Source organism: Triturus cristatus, chromosome 3_1, assembly GCF_964204655.1.
Source record: "Triturus cristatus chromosome 3_1, aTriCri1.1, whole genome shotgun sequence".
Taxonomy (NCBI): Eukaryota; Metazoa; Chordata; class Amphibia; order Caudata; family Salamandridae; genus Triturus; species Triturus cristatus.
The window spans coordinates 864625285-864643522 of NC_140583.1; the positions used below are offsets into that span (position 1 = coordinate 864625285).

At 50.7% G+C, this 18238-nt stretch overlaps 1 protein-coding gene across 3 annotated transcripts in view; it reads right to left on the reverse strand.

The window, feature by feature from the left end:
• The window catches only part of CYBRD1 (cytochrome b reductase 1), a 202364-nt gene extending 185091 nt beyond the window's left edge, over positions 1-17273 (reverse strand). For all 3 annotated transcript variants that reach the window (XM_085645307.1, XM_085645309.1, XM_085645308.1), the window contains exon 1: positions 17023-17273. In XM_085645307.1, the coding sequence (XP_085501433.1) occupies positions 17023-17209 (187 nt within the window). In that variant the 5' untranslated portion in view covers positions 17210-17273. The remainder of the gene's footprint in view (positions 1-17022) is intronic.
• Between the last annotated feature and the right edge of the window lie 965 nt (positions 17274-18238).

Sequence of the window (18238 nt, forward strand, 5' to 3'; positions counted from 1 at the left end):
GGAAGTCGGAAGTTTTTAACGGTTCCGTAGTAGAGCAGAGGTGAGACACGTTTTTAAATGTAACCTTTTAGTTATCTACAGGGTCCTGATGAAAGTGCAAGACTCTGTTTGCATACAGTTGCTGAAACTAGTCGACATTTGAAATTTACACTTTTGGCTACATGGGTGACTGTAAAACGGTTTATAAATGAAGTTAGGAGATAGCAGTGGCGGCTCCTCCGCTAAGGATGAGGAGCGTCGCACCACTGAGCAATTAAAAAAGGAAAAATAAAATGATAAGAACTTAACCTTATTATCATTTTATTCAAACACACTGGCTAAGTTGGTTGGGGGCGGGGCTGAGCTGTTTAGAGGCTGGGGGAGGAGTGGTAGACACTTCCTAAGTGTGCATGACATGTTAGCCAGCTGTCTCTGGCCTGCCGAAATGTCATGCGGACTTTGCATGTTCTCCACTCAGGCTGGAGAACATGTCGAGCCTCCCAGCCTCTGTCTGAGTGCCGAACTACGGCGCTCAGACCAATCACAATGCTGCTGTAAGGCAGTGTTGTGATTGGTCAGGGGAGTCTGGGAGGCTGCATGCTTCCTCCTGCCCCGGGAGAAGAGAAGAGGACGGAGGAGAGTCGGCAGACAGACGCTTGGCCGGCCGCATCCATGTGTCTTTTATAATTCCCTTCGCTCACCCCTGCTTTCCCACGCCCATTCGGTAGCAGCCGTTACTGGATAAAATAAACATCTTGTATCAATAATAAAACGGGTAGTCTGATGAAACTGTGGTCCAGAGGAAGAGAACTAGTAGAGTGAGGCTGGAGTCCCCTCTAATATCCTATAAAACATCTTTGGGGAATCCTTACTTGTCTTACATTTTTTCCTCAAAAAGTGAGCTCCTTCTTTTCCCAGTATACAAGGCAGGACAACTGTACATGACACATTTATCTAGGAGTAGGAGACAAAAATTGTTGCTTTAACCCTAGAGATACAGTACAGTGTAAGACTATTGAAAGTATGTTCAAATATTGATAATATGGAATTGATCATAGTTTATCATGACTAAAAAGAGTGTGCAGCTGTGCCCTCGGCCTGGTCGCTCACACACCTCCCGCCTGCTCCTTACCTGCTGGACCTCCTGCTGCCGCCTGCCGCCTGATCCACCACAGGGCCGCCGAGCGCCGCCCCAGCCGCCACAGGGCCGCCAAGCGCCGCCACCGAGCCCCCTGGTTTCCCGCCGCTGCCCACGAGACCCCGCCCCCCCGCCCGCCGATTGGTTCCCGCGCTCCCCGCCTCCCCGCAGACCCTCCCTCCCGGCTCCCCTCTTAAGGGGACCCTCTCCCCCGTCCCAGGTGTGACCACTGTGCCCTCGGCCTGGTCGCTCACACACCTCCCGCCTGCTCCTTACCTGCTGGACCTCCTGCTGCCGCCTGCCGCCTGATCCACCACAGGGCCGCCGAGCGCCGCCCCAGCCGCCACAGGGCCGCCAAGCGTGGCCACCGAGCCCCCTGGTTTCCCGCCGCTGCCCACGTGACCCCGCCCCCCCGCCCGCCGATTGGTTCCCGCGCTCCCCGCCTCCCCGCAGACCCTCCCTCCCGGCTCCCCTCTTATGACGCCCCCAGAGCGACCGCGCAGCGGACGCGCGCAGCGGGAGCACCGAATGAGCGCCGAAGGTGCGCCAAAGGTAAGCCCGTCTGCGCCCGTCCGCGCCTGGACCGCGCCCAGTGCCAGGACCCCTGGCCCCCGCAGACCCCAGCCCACCCGCCTGACTTACGACGCCGCCACCCTCAACGCACTCAACACCGGCCGAACCCCCGGGTGCTACCGAGCCACCCCGAGACGCACCCACGGACCCTTCAGCTGCCTCACCTGCAAGTTCACCTGCATCCGGACCTGCCCCGCACCAGCACCCGCCAAGCCGAACACCAGCAGCAACCACCTCAAGTGCATCCTGCTCAACACCCGCTCCGTCCACAGACACGCCGTTCAACTCTGGAACCTCCTCGACACCACAGCTCCTGACGTTGCCTTCCTCACGGAAACCTGGATGAACGACTCCTCAGCGCCCGACATCGCCATCGCCGTCCCAGAGGGCTACAAGATCATCCGGAGAGACCGCGACAACCAGACTGGAGGAGGCATCGCCATCATCCACAGAGACACCATCCGTATCTCGACCAACGCCGACAACACCCTGACATCCGCCGAACACCTGCACTTCCAGATCCACACCGACCCCAAGACCACCCTCAGAGGCACCCTGATCTACCGACCCCCGGGACCACGCACTCAATTCAGCGAAGACATCGCCGACTTCATCAGCCCGCACGCCCTCCCCTCGGCCGACTACATCCTCCTCGGGGACATCAACTTCCACCTGGAGAACAACAACGACCGCAACACCACCACCCTGCTTGACAACCTCGCCACCCTCGGACTCAAGCAGCTGGTGACCACCCCCACCCACCTCGCCGGACACACACTCGACGCCATCTTCTCGTCCAGCAAAGACATCTCCTTCAGCCACGCCACTGGACTCCACTGGACGGACCACAGCTGCATCCACTTCACCTTCAAAAGAACCACGGTCCACCACCACCAGCAACAGGCCGCACGAAGAAGCTGGAACAAGATCACAGCCGAACAACTCACCACATCCCTGAGCCAGCACCCTCCCGCCAGCTCACCGAACCCCAGCCAAGCCGCCGACAACCTCACGAAATGGATCTCCACCTGCGCGGACGAGCTTGCCCCTCTGAGGACCCCACCCAGCAGACCCGGAAGCAAGAAGGCCCCTTGGTTCACCGACGAACTCAAGAGCTCCAAGAAGAACTGCCGAGCCCTCGAGAAAGCATGGAGAAGAGACCCAACGCCGGACAACATGACTACCCTCAAGCTCGCCACCCGAAGGCACCATCAACTGATCCACGCCACCAAGAAAACAGCATTCAAGGACCGGTTGGACAACAACGCACACAACAGCAAGGAACTCTTCAACATCGTCAGAGAGCTCTCCAACCCCAACGCCGGAACCAACGACATCACCCCATCGCAAGACCTCTGCAACTCCCTCGCCTCCTACTTCCACAACAAGATCGCTGACATACACAACAGCTTCAGAACACAACCAACGCTCCCCACGACCAAACCAACGCCCCCCACCACCACCCTCAACGCCTGGACACCGATCAACCTCGAAGACACCATCAGCACGATGAACTCCATCCACTCCGGTTCCCCAACCGACCCCTGCCCTCACCACATCTTCAACAAGGCCGACGCTGTCATCGCACCCCACCTGCGGGACATCATCAACACCTCCCTCAACACCGCCACCTTCCCTGAGAGCTGGAAGCACGCCGAACTCAGCGCTCTACTAAAGAAACCAACGGCGGACCCCACCGAACTCAAGAACTACCGCCCCATCTCGCTCCTCCCGTTTCCAGCCAAAGTCATCGAGAAGACCATCAACAAGCAACTGGCAGCCTTCCTCGAGACGACTGGTTCCCTCGACCCTTCCCAGTCAGGCTTCCGGGCCAACCACAGCACCGAGACCGCCCTCATCGCTGCCACAGACGACATCCGAACCCTGTTGGACAACGGAGAAACAGCGGCCCTCATCCTCCTGGACCTCTCCGCGGCATTCGACACTGTCTGCCACCGCACCCTAGTGCAGCGCCTCAGCAACGTCGGGATCAAGGAGAAGGCACTGGAATGGATCATCTCCTTCCTCACCGGAAGGACACAGAGAGTCCGCCTGCCCCCGTTCAGATCAGAAGCCACGGAAGTCACCTGCGGCGTCCCTCAGGGCTCCTCGCTCAGCCCCACCCTCTTCAATGTCTACATGAGCCCCCTTGCGGCCATCGCACGCCAACACAACCTGAACATCATCTCCTACGCCGATGACACCCAGCTGATCCTCTCCCTGACCAACGACCCCGCCACCGCCAGAGCCAACCTACACGAAGGGATGAAAAACGTGGCCGAGTGGATGACGACCAGCCGCCTGAAACTGAACACAGACAAGACGGAAGTCCTCATCCTGGGCTCCTCACCCTCCGCCTGGGACGACTCCTGGTGGCCCCCTGCCCTGGGCAACGCACCCAAACCGACAGACCACGCACGCAACCTGGGCTTCATCCTGGACTCCCCCCTCTCCATGACCAGACAAGTCAACGCCGTCTCCTCGTCCTGTTTCAACATCCTGCGCATGCTACGTAAGATCTTCCGGTGGATCCCCACCGAGACCCGGAAAACAGTCACCCAGGCCCTCGTCACCAGTCGACTGGACTACGGCAACGCCCTCTACGCCGGTACCACCGCCAAGCTCCAGAAGAGACTCCAGCGGATCCAGAACGCCTCGGCGAGACTCATCCTCGACGTCCCCAGACGAACTCACATCTCCAGACACCTGAGAGACCTGCACTGGCTCCCGATCAACAAAAGAATCACCTTCCGGCTCCTCACCCACGCACACAAAGCCCTACACAACCAAGGCCCGACCTACCTCAACAGCCGCCTCAACTTCTACGCTCCCAAACGCCACCTCCGCTCGACCAGTCTCGCCCTCGCAGCCGTCCCCCGCATCCACAGAACGACAACAGGAGGTAGATCCTTCTCCCACCTGGCCGCCAAGACTTGGAACGCCCTCCCCACCGAACTACGCCTGACCCAAGACCACCTCTCCTTCAGGAAGAAGCTCAAGACCTGGCTGTTCGAGCAGTAGCGGACCCCCCCCCCCCCCCAGCGCCTTGAGACCCTCCGGGTGAGTAGTGCGCTTTATAAATGCCTTTGATTGATTGATTGATTGCAGCTGTGGCCCTCTGATGCTAATCCATCACCACGTGTTTGTGCCCCAAGACAACTGTAGAAAATAGTAATCAAAGTAAAACTAGTTATAGTGTACTGGACACAAATCTTAGTAGAAATCCTTCAAATATATCATGATTCGAGGATCAATTAGTTGGACCACCCCTCCTTATATTGGCTCAATTGTTAGGTCTCGCAGACCTGCGTTGCAGCGCGCATGCGCTACTCGCTCTGCAAGGCTTTTTGTAATCGGGGAGATTTCAGAAGTGGGGTTGAAGCCCCGCCCATCATTCTCACTGGCTGGCATCATCGTTTATGCTAAACGGTGGCCTCCGATTGAAAATGAGGCTTCTTTGTTACCACCCTATCTCCTTCTCGGAAGGCCCATCCAGACTGGATCTTTCACTTGCGGCGTTACACAGTCTCCTTCATTAGTCGGGACGCACTATATTTTTGGCACAATGCTGACAGCTTGTTTAAAATGCACCTCGGGCGGGCTCTCTTACCTCGTCCTCTACCCACACCATTCTCATAGTAACGCCCCCCCTCCCCGCCGCCCAGCAAATTAAATAAAAAGGTGCTTTACGAAGATGTCGGACTGCTTCAGCCGTCCTCCCATGGCTCTTTTAAGGATCTGGATCCAAGTGGCCTTCATTAGCCAAGCAGCTTAGTCAGTGTCTGCAGACGCAGCTCCGGGAGCAGATCCTGCTCACACCACATGTGCACCGCGGCGGAAGAGCTCTCCCTGCGCTGGCCATGCTCCGCTGGTGGCTCTCTGCTGCTCTGCCCCAGTCGCCCCCATGCGCTCGCCAGTCTCTTAAGGATCCGGATCAAAGTGGCCTTCATTAGCCAGGCATGCATGCTTGGAGCCGCACCATGGTGGACCTGGGCGGCTACCCTAGGAGACACCTCTGCGAGCCACTGTGGCCCCCCCACCCCCTGTCCTGCTCTGCTGGGCCCTGCTGCAGCTCTGCGCCCCGGAGAGCTCCGCACTGGCAGACTTCTCAGGTAAGACCCTCTCTACTTCACAGCCTGTCCTCTCAACAGGTGCCTTCCTTCTCTGTGGTCGTGTCCCAGCTGCAGCAGGCAGGAGCGTGCACTGCGTCCCAGAAGTAACAGCCCTAAAGCAAGCAAGGAGTACACCCCCTAACCGCAGTGAAGTAGTGGAAACTGTCCAAATTGGGGTGCACAGTCCCTCTCACCCCTCGGCCAGCTGCCACGGCACCTGCTGCACTATGAATCGCTATACCTCCTGAACAGGCATAGTAGAGTTAACGCCACGCCTTGTATGGAACTGCAAGGATGAACCTTACACGTGCAGGCATGACCCTGTGAGCTGCATGCCCCGCAGGTGGAAGCACAGTCCCTCATTCGGGAGAGGACAGTCATAATTGCAGCTGGCATGCATCGCACTGTGTGACCCTGTGCCTGTGGGCTCGCAACACTGATCTGCATGTCCCACACGTGTAAGTCTCACAGGCACGATTGCGGTTTCAATGCACTCACGGTGAGCAGAATAGCACACCAGTCGGAGCAAGGGAGAGCAACACAAGCATTTGCAATGCGATAGGTCTCGCATTTACACGAGTTTAAGCTATTGCCATTGTAAATGACAATGCTTTTTATGTATGTTTTAAAAACCAAAACTTTAAAAAAGGCATTGTCATTTACAATGCCAATAGCTCAAACTCGCGTAAATGCGAGACCTATTGCATTGCAATGCTAGTTTTAAATCAGTCACGCCTCCTGGAGGTGAAAGGGGGACCCTTCTATTGTCTCTTAATTGGTCCTAATCATTATTAAAGGGTCCCAAGATGGTCCACTCTTGTTTTATACGCTCTTTGGGTGCTAGTCAGGCCATTTTTACCTCATAGGTGAAGTGTGAATAGTTAATTTCAGGATGAGGTTGATTTTTAACAGTCAGTGGTCTCCTCCCGTTTGGACTCATGAAATTAGCTTTAAGTAAAGTCCTCCACGGATATAAGCGATGTCTCTGCTTGCAGGTATTCAATGGCGTACTATCCTTCCATTTCACATTGCTTGATGCTGGGCTTTTTAGGAGTGTAACTTTAAGAGCAATTGTCTCGTGATCTCGGATGTGGTTGCAGGGAGGCAGCCAGACTCTTCATGCTCCGTTAATATTAACCCTCCATCTCCTGGGTGATGGCATGTTGTACCTACCTCGTTCTCCTCTATGACAGATAGATCAGAAAGCCAGCATTTGTTCTGAAAAAACATCTTGGTGGATCTTCTCCTGCTGCCATCTTGGACTAGGCCTAATACAAGGATAAAGTTCTGCCATAACCCATGCTTAGTACTGTGCAGCTTGAATAGGAGACCTGGAGAAACATGAACCTATGGATTACAAGTCTCTCAGCCTCTCTAGAAGACAAGTAGCATTTTTCACGCATCATTCACATAAATAGACACTTTTTCAAACTTAGCTTGGATTATGTCACCATTTTCAAGCGATTCGAACTTATGTATATATATATATATATATATATATATATATATATATATATATATATATATATATATATATCCCATAAAATATCTGAAGTGTGCATAATACAAACTGTTAAAGGAGACACATTTTTAAACTGTTCTTAGAATGTATTGTCATTATTTCAGCATTTCTTCTCAATTATTGGTGGACAGAAAATTCTGAGTCTAGTATTAGGCACAAAGGTACGGAATCCTCTATTCCAAGCACTTATTATATTCTCCTCGAACCTTATTTCTCTCCATACATTCAGATAGTAAAGGATCTTAGTATTCTACTGGTAGACCAGTAGCCCAAAAGTCCCACGAGGAATCAGACATCCATGTCGTGTGTCACCAGGAAATATTAAGCATGCCTTCAAAATGGTGCAGATCTTGTCAGAATCAAATATCCAGCCTTGGAGCGAGCCGATAAGTCTAATCTCCCACATTTTGTTTATTTATTTTTTTAATAACATAACAGTAAGCACACCTTTAGGTATTAGTATGTCTTTCAGACACGACCAAGGGAGTTACAGTCAAGTGCCCCAGTACGCAAGACCACAGGCAAGGCTCCCCTGACGTGGAGTAAGGTAGTGCGTCTCAGTAATCCACCTCAAGCTCTGTCCCTTCCACCCTCAGCGTTGCAGGATATGGCCAAAAGACAATTGCTCTTGGTTTAACATCCCAGAAGACGACTTAGCGTGCTGATAAAGGGACAATACAATGCATATCATGCAGATTTTTCACATTCTGAGACCTAAAAAGCCGAGTGAGGTCCCAGGGGCAATTTTATCATATGATATACAAATACTTAAGGTCCTTTAGTACCAATGAGATAATGTGTTATGTGTGCACTTTAGCTGCAAAGTCTGTACCTGGTTTTTGAGCTGGGCCTTGTACTGCTGCTGCCTCTGCTATCCCTATTACATGTACACTGCTGCTGCACCTGCAGGACCGATTGCATGTGTGTTCTGAAGAGTGCATTGCACTCCCTATGCTATACCTGCTCTATGTTTGAAGTAAGCTAGTAATGCTACTCAGGTGATGCACTGGTTCTGTACCCGAGAAGGTTGCTGCCCGTGCTGCTCTTGTTATATGTGCCTGAGGGTTGCACTTTACATGCCAGGCTGTTCTTAGGTGTGATGGAAGCTTCCATTTTGTCTGTGGGGAGAAGGAGAATGAGCAGAAGAGAAAGAGAGAGAGACTGTGCATATGCATCGCAGCTGCCCATAATGTACATCTTTCTCTGCGTATGATGTGGTAAACCCGCTGAAGAGTGTCAGTAGTTATTATGCAGCTGTACTATGACTGCATTTATTTTTCCCATGAGGCACTGCTGCTACTGTGAGTGTGTGGTGTGCATCACTGCTGCAGGCTATGCCTTATCTGCTCAGTGCACGAAATAGAAACCATTAGAGCTGCTGCCTGGGCCTTATCTGTTATGTACACGTCAGGGAAACTACCAATGTTCCTGCATGCAATGAATAATTTTTGTTTGACAGTCGTCTCACGCCACCCATGCTTTGTCTTTAGTGTGGGCGTAAAACAGTGCTGCAGGATCGGTAGTAGCCATTGTGTGTGAGAGACATGCCTGCAGTTCGGCTGCCTGTGCTGTAAATCTTTTATGTTGGAGAATTCTGCGCTTCTATGGTCTGTTCTTCACTGCTTGTATTGGTTTGTCCATATGTGTATGTATATGTGTGATCGGATGCTACTCTGTTTCTACCTGTACTTTAACTGCTCTGTATGTAAATGAAGTTTACACGCCTGTATCTTGTACTAAGCACAAGAGGACAAAATGTGCTTACACCTAGGACGGTCTTACTGAGCATCAATGGCGAGTACTGCGCCAGTCAAAAATGTTTTGTAACCAGACTATAGACTTTACAGAGTTCGCAATCAGTGCCCTTCAAGAGCAGTACAGGCACACGATGACTTCTAGAAGGCTGGTTCAGAAAGAGTGACATAATGTCACCAGTCATCAGTTTCTCTCATTTATTTCTAACTTTAATTTGTCACTGAGCATGAGAAACTGGTTCACTGAATATAAAAATTCCAAGGAAGAGAATTTTTTGTTTTGCTAATAACTTAAGCGGTGTTTGAGCGATCTGTACAAAACTTTTTAAATAATTTATCTACCTCAGTTCTTTCCTGGAAGGTTTATGGAGATCTGTCAAGAGGAGTCCAAGAAAGGGGATGGGCTCCCAAAATTTTGATTTCCTATGTTAATTCCCATAGGAAACGTCTGTTACAGCTACAAAAAAAGGTCTAAGGGAATTACATCACATTTGGCAGAAAGTTAGAATTTGACTTAGAAAGCATGTTTTTGTGGCTTTGTTTACATTCTTTCAGCTGCTTTTGAGAAGGTTCTGTTTAAAGAGGTGCTTGACGTGGCCATGAAGGGGTTAAAAAATAGGTACAGCTGGAATATTGATGTCCAAATATACTCTAACTGGTCACTTTCAAGTGGGCTAGTCAATCCGGATTGCTGGCCACAACATGGATATTAGAATTGTTCGACTTATTTAAGTCCCATTCTCCTAAAGAAACGCACTTCATGCGCTGGTGCACCGCGAAGCAATCGTTAAAAGGGCCAAAATACACAGGTTCACACATTTTAACCTAATCTCTTAGGGGGCCTTAGTGGAGGCCACCCCCCCCCCCCCCCCCCCCCCCCCGGGAGCAGAACCCGGGCTGCTGGAAAGGGTGGGGGTAAGGGAAGCGTAGGCAGGACGTTACTGGGCAGCAGATTAGGACATGATAGGACAGGATAGAGGCATGAGGAAGGAAAGAAAGTAAAGGAGAGGCATTCATGGAGGGAGGAAGGGAAGCAAGGGAGGGATAGAGTCATGAGGGAGGAAAGGAAGCAAAAGAGAGAAAGAGCCATGGAGAAGGAGATAAAGTAAAGAAGAGAGACATTCATGGGTGAGGAAGGAAAGCAAGGGGGGGGGTCAGAGACAGAGGAAGTAAATGAAATGCAGGTGAGAGAGAGGGAATGAGGGTGGAAAGTAAGCAAGACATGGGTAAAGGCTTGAGGAAGGAAAATAAGTAAGGAAGACAAAACAAGCGGCCGCAAAAGTGAAAGTGATCGCGATTGCTCTCACATAATTACGAGCCATCCCCATTTCCATTGGTTCTTCTTTCAGGGGACAAAACCGGGCGATGTGTCCCATGCCGCCACACTGGAAACACTGGGGTCCCATAGGTGGAGGCCTAGGGACTGCTCCTCCGGGAACAATGGTTATGGGGTCTGGTCGTTTTATCAATGGAGGTCGCGGAGGACGTTGGGCCCCATGGGCCATGGGTTTCCCGGTAGCTTCTTCGCTTCCCCTCTGTACCTCTTGGGCCGGTTAAAGGCGCTTGCGATTTCCACTGCGGTTTCAAGGGTGAGGTTGGCCTGTTGTCTCACCCATTTTTGGATAGGTGGGTGTAGGGAGGACAAATATTGTGCAAGGTATATTTTTGCCATGATCCCCTCCTTCTCGGTGGTGGCAGGTTTCAACCACCTGTCGGCCATATCTTTTACCCTAAAGTATAAGGCTCGGGGGGTTTCTTGGGGTCCCTCCCTCATTTGTCGTAGTTTCCGCCGATATGTCTCATCGTCTACTCCCAGCCGTTCCATGATACAGCGTTTGATGTCAGAGTAGGGAACCACCCCCTGCACCGTGGTGGCCTGTAAATCGCCTGACAGAAGGGGACCCAGATACTGGCCCCACTTATCGACTGGCCAGGAAGCTGCGGTCGCCATCCGCTCAAAATTGGTAAAAAAAAAAGTCTGGATCTTCCCCTGCTACGTAGCGTTGCAAAACCACAGAGGGAAGGGTGGTAGGACCTCTCTGATGACCGAGTACCTCTGTAATTTTATCCATAGCAGCCCCATGAGTTTGGTTCTGACCCGTAAGCACTTGTTGCAATTTGCCCCAGTCTTCTTCTACGACAGTCAGGAAGCGTTCCATTACTTTTCCTAGGCGCTCCTGGTTTTCTGCCATCTTGGTCAGGGCAGCCTCCATGACGCCTTTCAATCCCACTTCTGACACCACTTGTGGGAGGGCAGGTTTGATATGCAGACGCGGAGGCTGTATATATTTTCCAAAGGATAAACTTTTATTTCCCTTAGTGGTAAAGACAGTTCGTGAAAGCACGGTCTTCTCCGATTCTCCGCTCGTTGCCGGATCCATCTCCGTCTCCTCTTTGTCGCTCACGCCGATGTCTTCCCGGAGGCTCATAGGAGGAAAGAAAGAAGGAACCGTCAGTTGTGAGCTCGTTACACGGTTTTGTATCTAGCAAGCCCGTCACCACACCAGGAAGTGGTCTCTCTGGTTCTCTTGTTCAAAATGGGGCGTAAGGGGTAGTGGGCGTAGTGAAGGAAATAATATATACAACAGAAAGCAACAGTGCCCCTATCGGGTTCAAGACTTGTAGGCGGTTTCTTTGCAGCAGAAACCCGGATGCTTATCCAGAAATGGTTATGAAGAGTCGTTCTGCTTAAGGGGCAAGGCACGTTCTATTCACGCTAAGGCTATAGGAAAGATCTACCCGCAACACCCTTGTCTCCTTCAGACCTCACCCACTTCCCCTTTCTTTTCCCCCCCTTGGTCCCTGGGCACGGTTATACTCACAGGCTCCGCCGCAACTCTCCACAGTTGCGGTCGCTCCCCAGCATCCTCCGTCGGACACCACCACTCCTCGCACCACTGCTCTTCCGGCTCGACGACGCCGCCGCCGCCTTCTCTCCAGTCGTCCCGTTTCTCGTTTCCACCTTCTGATGCTGTCATCCCGGTTCCGCTTTCTCTCTGGTACTCGTCTCGTCATTCTCCGTCTCCTCCTCTGCTGGTCTGCGACCCCGGCTCTCCGCTACCGTTGCATTTCATTGGCTCTTGGTAATCACTTCTGCGGTTAATCCCGCCCCCTTCCGATGATTCCGGGATCTCCGTCTGTGGAGAGACATGGGGGTTGTATGGGTAACGTAGTCTTTGGTAGTCCCGTGTTCCTGGACTATCGGAAGGATCGTGCGGACTGTTAAAGGTACCCTCCCAGGGTGTTATATTGAGGTGTCCGTCCCGCGGTTCCTCACAATTAGATATATCTAGATTTTGCCAGATATATCAAGAGGGTCCAAGGGAGAATATTTATTGACCACTAAGTTTCTAATCCCCTGATACTCAATATATTATAACCACAAAACGGGAAACCTAGGGTCAGACCAACAAAATCAGCATGAAGTAGGTAGATACTACAACAAGTGAAAATAAATCCCATCAGCCACTTAGGTAGCCACCCACATCATTTGGGATTTAGTAGCCTTTCAAGGGCCCTCTAAAGCGTGACTGGTTGATCAGTTCTCCTTAGGCTGGGAACTGGAGGGGGACCGCCCTCCATCCATGGAGCGAAGATGTTGAATAATGTATTGTTTGGCTTGAGAGGAGGATCGCTCCCCACGCTGGGACAGCCGCGCGGTCTGAGTGCTCTAACCCATTGTGGCTTCGCAGGTTCTCTATCCAGAGGAGGCAAGCGAGACGGGCAAGGAGGGGGGGGGGGGGGAATTTGGGGGGCGAAGCAATTGAGTGGCCTCTCGGAGAGACCACAGCACGCGACGTTTGGATTCCCATTGAAAGATAAGCGCGAAGGGGTGGCCCCACTGATAATGGATGCCCAACTCACAAAGCTGGTCAGTGACTGGTTTGAGGTCCCTGCGGCGATGGAGCGCGATAGGGGCAAGGTCCTGGAAGAGCTGGAGGGGGTAGCTCTTGAAAGTTATCTCTGATTTGGAACGTGCAGCCTTTAAGGTGGCCTCCTTTTCCATAAAAAAGTGTACCCTGGCCAAGATGTCAGGAACTAGGCCCGGGCATCCCGATGGCCCAGCCATGTGGTGAGCCCAGTCGAGCACGGCAAGGAGGAATCCTCGTCCCCTATGATCTCGTACAGCAGTTCCGCCGCAAAAGTCAATGATGCCCGAACCCTCAGCGCCCGTCTGAATCCCCCTCAGGCGCAGGTTATTGTGGCGGTTTCGGTTCTCTTAGTCCTCCTGCTTGATTTGGAGCTCAATGTGTTGTTCCTCCAGAAGAGCCAGTCTTTGCCAAAGTTGCTCTTGGTCTTCCGTACGGGCATCGAGCGTCTTCTTGAGATCATCCACTCTTCCTCCGATTTCTGACACATCTCTCCTGCGCTCCTTGATGCAGGTTTGGACCTCGGTTCTAAGAGATCTGATTTCAGACTTGAGCACTTGCAGAAAGTTTGCCAGAAAGGATTGAGTAAGAGGATCAGAGTAGCCCTCCTTCAAAGACGCCATGGCCACAGGAGGTGTAGCACCAGGTTTGTTCCACAAGGCCGTCACAGGGTTGTCTTTCGGGAGTGCAGCGGTGTCCTTCCCATGGTGCAAACGAATAGGCAACTCACTAAAAAACACTGGTGTTTCATGGACCAAGCCATAACCGGCCTCCCCATTTGGTAGATCCCCTGGCTTTCTAAATGATACCGACTGCCTGGAGTCTATACATCCCCGATAACAAGCGTCACAGTTCCGGCCTGGGACAGCATTAAAATTCAGAAGTAACTTCACACACATCTCACCCCTTACCCCCATCATCAGTAACACAGCATTCCCCGCTATGAGCAGCACGGCCTTTCAAACCTGACGCCAAGTGCAAAAGTATCGGTGACTACTTTTAACACACAGGCCTCCTGGACTTTCCCTGCTAAAGCGACTTCTCTGATCTCCCAGAGATGGAACACTGGCACTACACCACCATCCACTCCTGGTCACCCCACCCCAGATTTATCCCATAGCCAGCAGAAAGCTCACCAAGTTTGAGAAACAGCTCATTACCAAATTGGATGATATGCATCTCCTCTCCCAAATATTCTTCTTTCTAAATACACAGGATGCCACTCAGAAGTCCCCAGCCCAGCAACAATGGGGAGGATTTTAGAGCGCACCTTTACGGCTAAAGAGTGGACAGAAATCCTTTAAAGAACCAGGCCCTCCTCCTCTAGCGCAGAAGGAAATGAGACATTGATAAATGTGACCTACTATAGATACTACACCCCTCAAGAGATTAGCGAAAAGTGGGGAAGCTCGGAGCTCTGCTGGAGGTACTGAGGCCAGGTGAGCACTTTGACCCACCTCCTTTGGCGGTGCCCCAACCTTAAACGATACTGGGATTGGCCTTGAAAGAAACTTAAATGTACTAAATCGATACGCAAAAGAGAACTTTGAGGTCCCTAATATCTCAAAAACCAAAGTCCTACCCTTTAGCGGTAAAAGGCAATTTAGCCCGTACACTTGGTGGCACTCCGATTGAGACGGTGAGAGAATATACTTATTTGGGCCGAATTTTCTCTCAAAATTTGCAAAATGCTTCCCACTTCCAACATTTGGGGCGAAAGGCTGATGCCCATGTGAGGGTATTGCAAAGATTATATCTTTCTATTGGGAATAGACACTTCCAATCTCTGCTCGAGGTTTACCGCATGAAAATTCCACCTATCTTATCTTTCGATCTGGAATATACACACAGATTAAAACTTGGCAACCAATAAATGTGAAAGAAGGGCTAGTCATACGGAAACTGTTATATGTTTCACAATCAGTTCCGGTCCAAGCATTACGTCTTGAGTTATCTTTGGTGAGCATATACGCTAGTTCCTTCTCTAACATAATAAGGCGGGCATACAATCTCTTACACGCATCCCCTGGAACTTTGAGATATTTATTAAAACTGGAGACTTTTGGAAACAAATCGGAGCAGTATACTTTTAATAAGAACCTTAATATAGCTCTTAATGCGTCCCAATGCACTGTAGCACTTTTGCGGGTCTGGACTCCAACGCATTTGAAACTCTTCTTAAAAAACTCGACACCAAAATGAGCTTTGAACTAGATATTGAACATTATAGTCAACTAAAGAATTGTAATTCATTTGTGAAAAGTATAGCATGCAAGTCCCCTGAGCACTATCATTATTTCCAATTATAACAGAGTGAGATATTGTATTCTCCTCTTGTGCCTGGGAATCCTTGCAATAAAAACGTTTACCTCTAAATGGAATACTTCAGAAAATTGCTTAGGTACATGATTTATGTAATGGAGGAACACAAGACCTTATTCATGTGTTGTTAATTTGTCCAAATCAGACTTTGGTAGAGGCCGGGTGTCCGTTTATAAAACTCATTCATTTCAGATTCAATGCCATTTCAACCCAAGATTTGATCAAGATGTGTATTTCTCCTTCAAATTAATTTGTCTGTTACAATTTGTTCAAGTTTTTTTAAATGGTTTTAAAGTGTATAAAAATAATCGTTTTAATTACGTATTTTGTATTTGTTGACCTCAGTAGAGGTCTGAATCAAATAAAATTATTGATTGACGTTAACAAGTTATTTGACACAGAAATTGCGTAATTTTCACATTTCCCCATACCTACTCCACTCCCTCAACAGGAAGGCCATTGCAATGGCATTGTGAGCCGCCAAACAAGCTATCACTGAAAAATGGGGCACGGACTCTACCCTCAGAATACGGAAACTGGCTCCACAGACTGTGGGACAACATGGGGATGGAGAAATTCACGGCCTTCATGGGTGGCAAACTGGCCCAATTTGATCAAATGTAGACCACCCCTGCCTTTTTTTCCTTGCACATGACTTTCGGCAACTTACATGCCCGAGATACCTTCAAATTCCCAGACAACTTCAGGATGAGTTACAGGGCCACCACCCAGATGGAGTGAACGTTGCCGCTTATCTGCTGGCTGGGCCTACACCCATCAAATGCTGTGCAAGCAAGAACTTTGACAATAACATGCTGGAGATCACCATAAGCCCCTCCTCCCTCTCCATACCCCACCTCATGCCTCCTTACGGTCCCCTATCCCCCCACTTCCTCCCTCAACCGCGCCATTTCCCCAACTTTCCAGTTTTGCCTTACTACTGATGGTTGTAGGAGAACAATTCCATTCATGTTTTCATTTCGTAAATGCCAATAAAAACAGATTTGAACCATAAAACTACCAATGCATAAAGCCCTCTGACCAAAAGCCCCTCTATGTATGTATATTATGTATGATAAAAATGAAAACAATAGTCTGATGAGACGACTAAAGTGTTCTTAGATGCCAAATCTAAAAATCTGCCTAGCAGGCTAAACCCAAAAAACGGGTTATTCATTATTATTGTTTTGCAGACTATGACTCAAAAAGAAAAGCATACTAGTACAAATAAATAAACTCATGGGTGTACAGCACCTTGTGACGTCGTCATGGCAGCTAAGGAGAGCCACTACTTCAAATATTTACTCAAGTGAACCCTGTGTACATATAACGAGTGTTCTCTTCCATACTTTGTAAACTTTTCAAAAACACGTGTTATGACTCATCTCGCCTTCTTCACTCTTTCGTCGTTAGCAGCTGCAGCACTTATTTCAAGCACCCTGGCCTTTTAATGTAAAAAAAAAACTATTATGCAACGATGTTGAACTGGTACAGATGTGCACCGCTGTTCTCGGCGCAGCAGCTACGCAGGAGCTCCCTGGACAGCGGCCCCGGTGATTTACTAGGAGTGAATTCGTACAGTTACTCAACATCCTCCAGTCTCTCCACTACTGACACCCAAACTCGGGGGAAGTAGCTCGGCTCTGCTGTGAGGTTACGCAAACAGGGCAGGCATGGGTGCAGAGTGGAGGGCTGCCAGCATTTGTTTACTAAGTGCCAAGTCTCTCGCTCCCCGAGCACGGCGCGCACCTACCGATCCCCTGGATGAAGACGAAGCCCGCTATCATCAGCACGGGGTGCCAGTTGAACTCGGCCGGGCCTCCGTCCCAGCCTAGCCCTTCCCGCCAGTGGAAGACCCAGACCAGGGCGAAAAGGACGCCGAGGAAGCCCATCACCAGGCTGCTGGCGAGGAAGCTGAGGAAGCTCCTGTAACCCTCCATCTTCGCCCCAAACTCTGAGCGGCAGGGGGAGGGACGCCACGCGCTGCTTCCCCCGCCCCGTGCACCTCCCGCGCCGGCCAGCCGTGAAGGAAGGGGTGGCTCCGGCGGCAGGGGGCCGGGCGCCCCGCCCAGCTCCGTTAACACAAGTGTGCCAGCATCCAGCGCGGCCTTGAAGTACGAAGAATCCGAGTCCTAACCCATGCATTTTCAGACTCGGGAACCACCTTAACCTTAAACTATCTAAGAATAGAAGGCCTCATCTTCGCCCGACGTCCTTCTGCGTGGCCGACGACTGCGTGTTATTATTTGACACTGCTCCCTAGGCACGTTTTTTTTGCAGTTTTATGTGATACTTAGTAATGAACGTTTTCATTTTCACTCATCCACAGTCCACACGAAAAGTCTTTTCCGCAGCAGACGCTTTCAATTGATTTGTTTTCCAAATGTATTAATGTAGTAGCACGTTATACCCCCGACGAGGCGCGGCAGCGTTTTCAGAGGAGGTGTAGCACTCTACTCCCCACACCTGACTGTCACTGAAAGCTCAGTGGGGAGACTATGGGACAACAACAAGTTCACTTGTGTGAATGCTGTGGCAATCCTAATGTGATATACTTTGCTATTCTGTCCCCTTTCAGAAATTGTTCGTAAAACTTGTTAATAAGCGTCGGAGCTCAATGTACACTAACCCTGGGACATGGAGCAGCGTGCTTCCCAGCATAAAAGCGCAAAAGTGTCCTGTCTGTGGTAGGAAGTGCTATATACTGCACACGCCCCTCATGTTGGGTTGGCGTGGGGAGGTCTGGCGCTGGGGGTCCGCTGAGAGTTATGAATTACGCAGGGAGGAATACCGTTGGTTAAATAAACAACCCATATCAGCAGGCGCGGATCGTCCGTTGGGGCGTAGCCCGCCCGCGCCCGCAGCTCCCTCGGTGTCTCTGAACTTAGTTTACTTAAGTTCAGAGACGCCGAGGGTGGGGGAGAACTAACTGACAATGCATGTCAGTCCGCATGACGTCGGACCGTGGG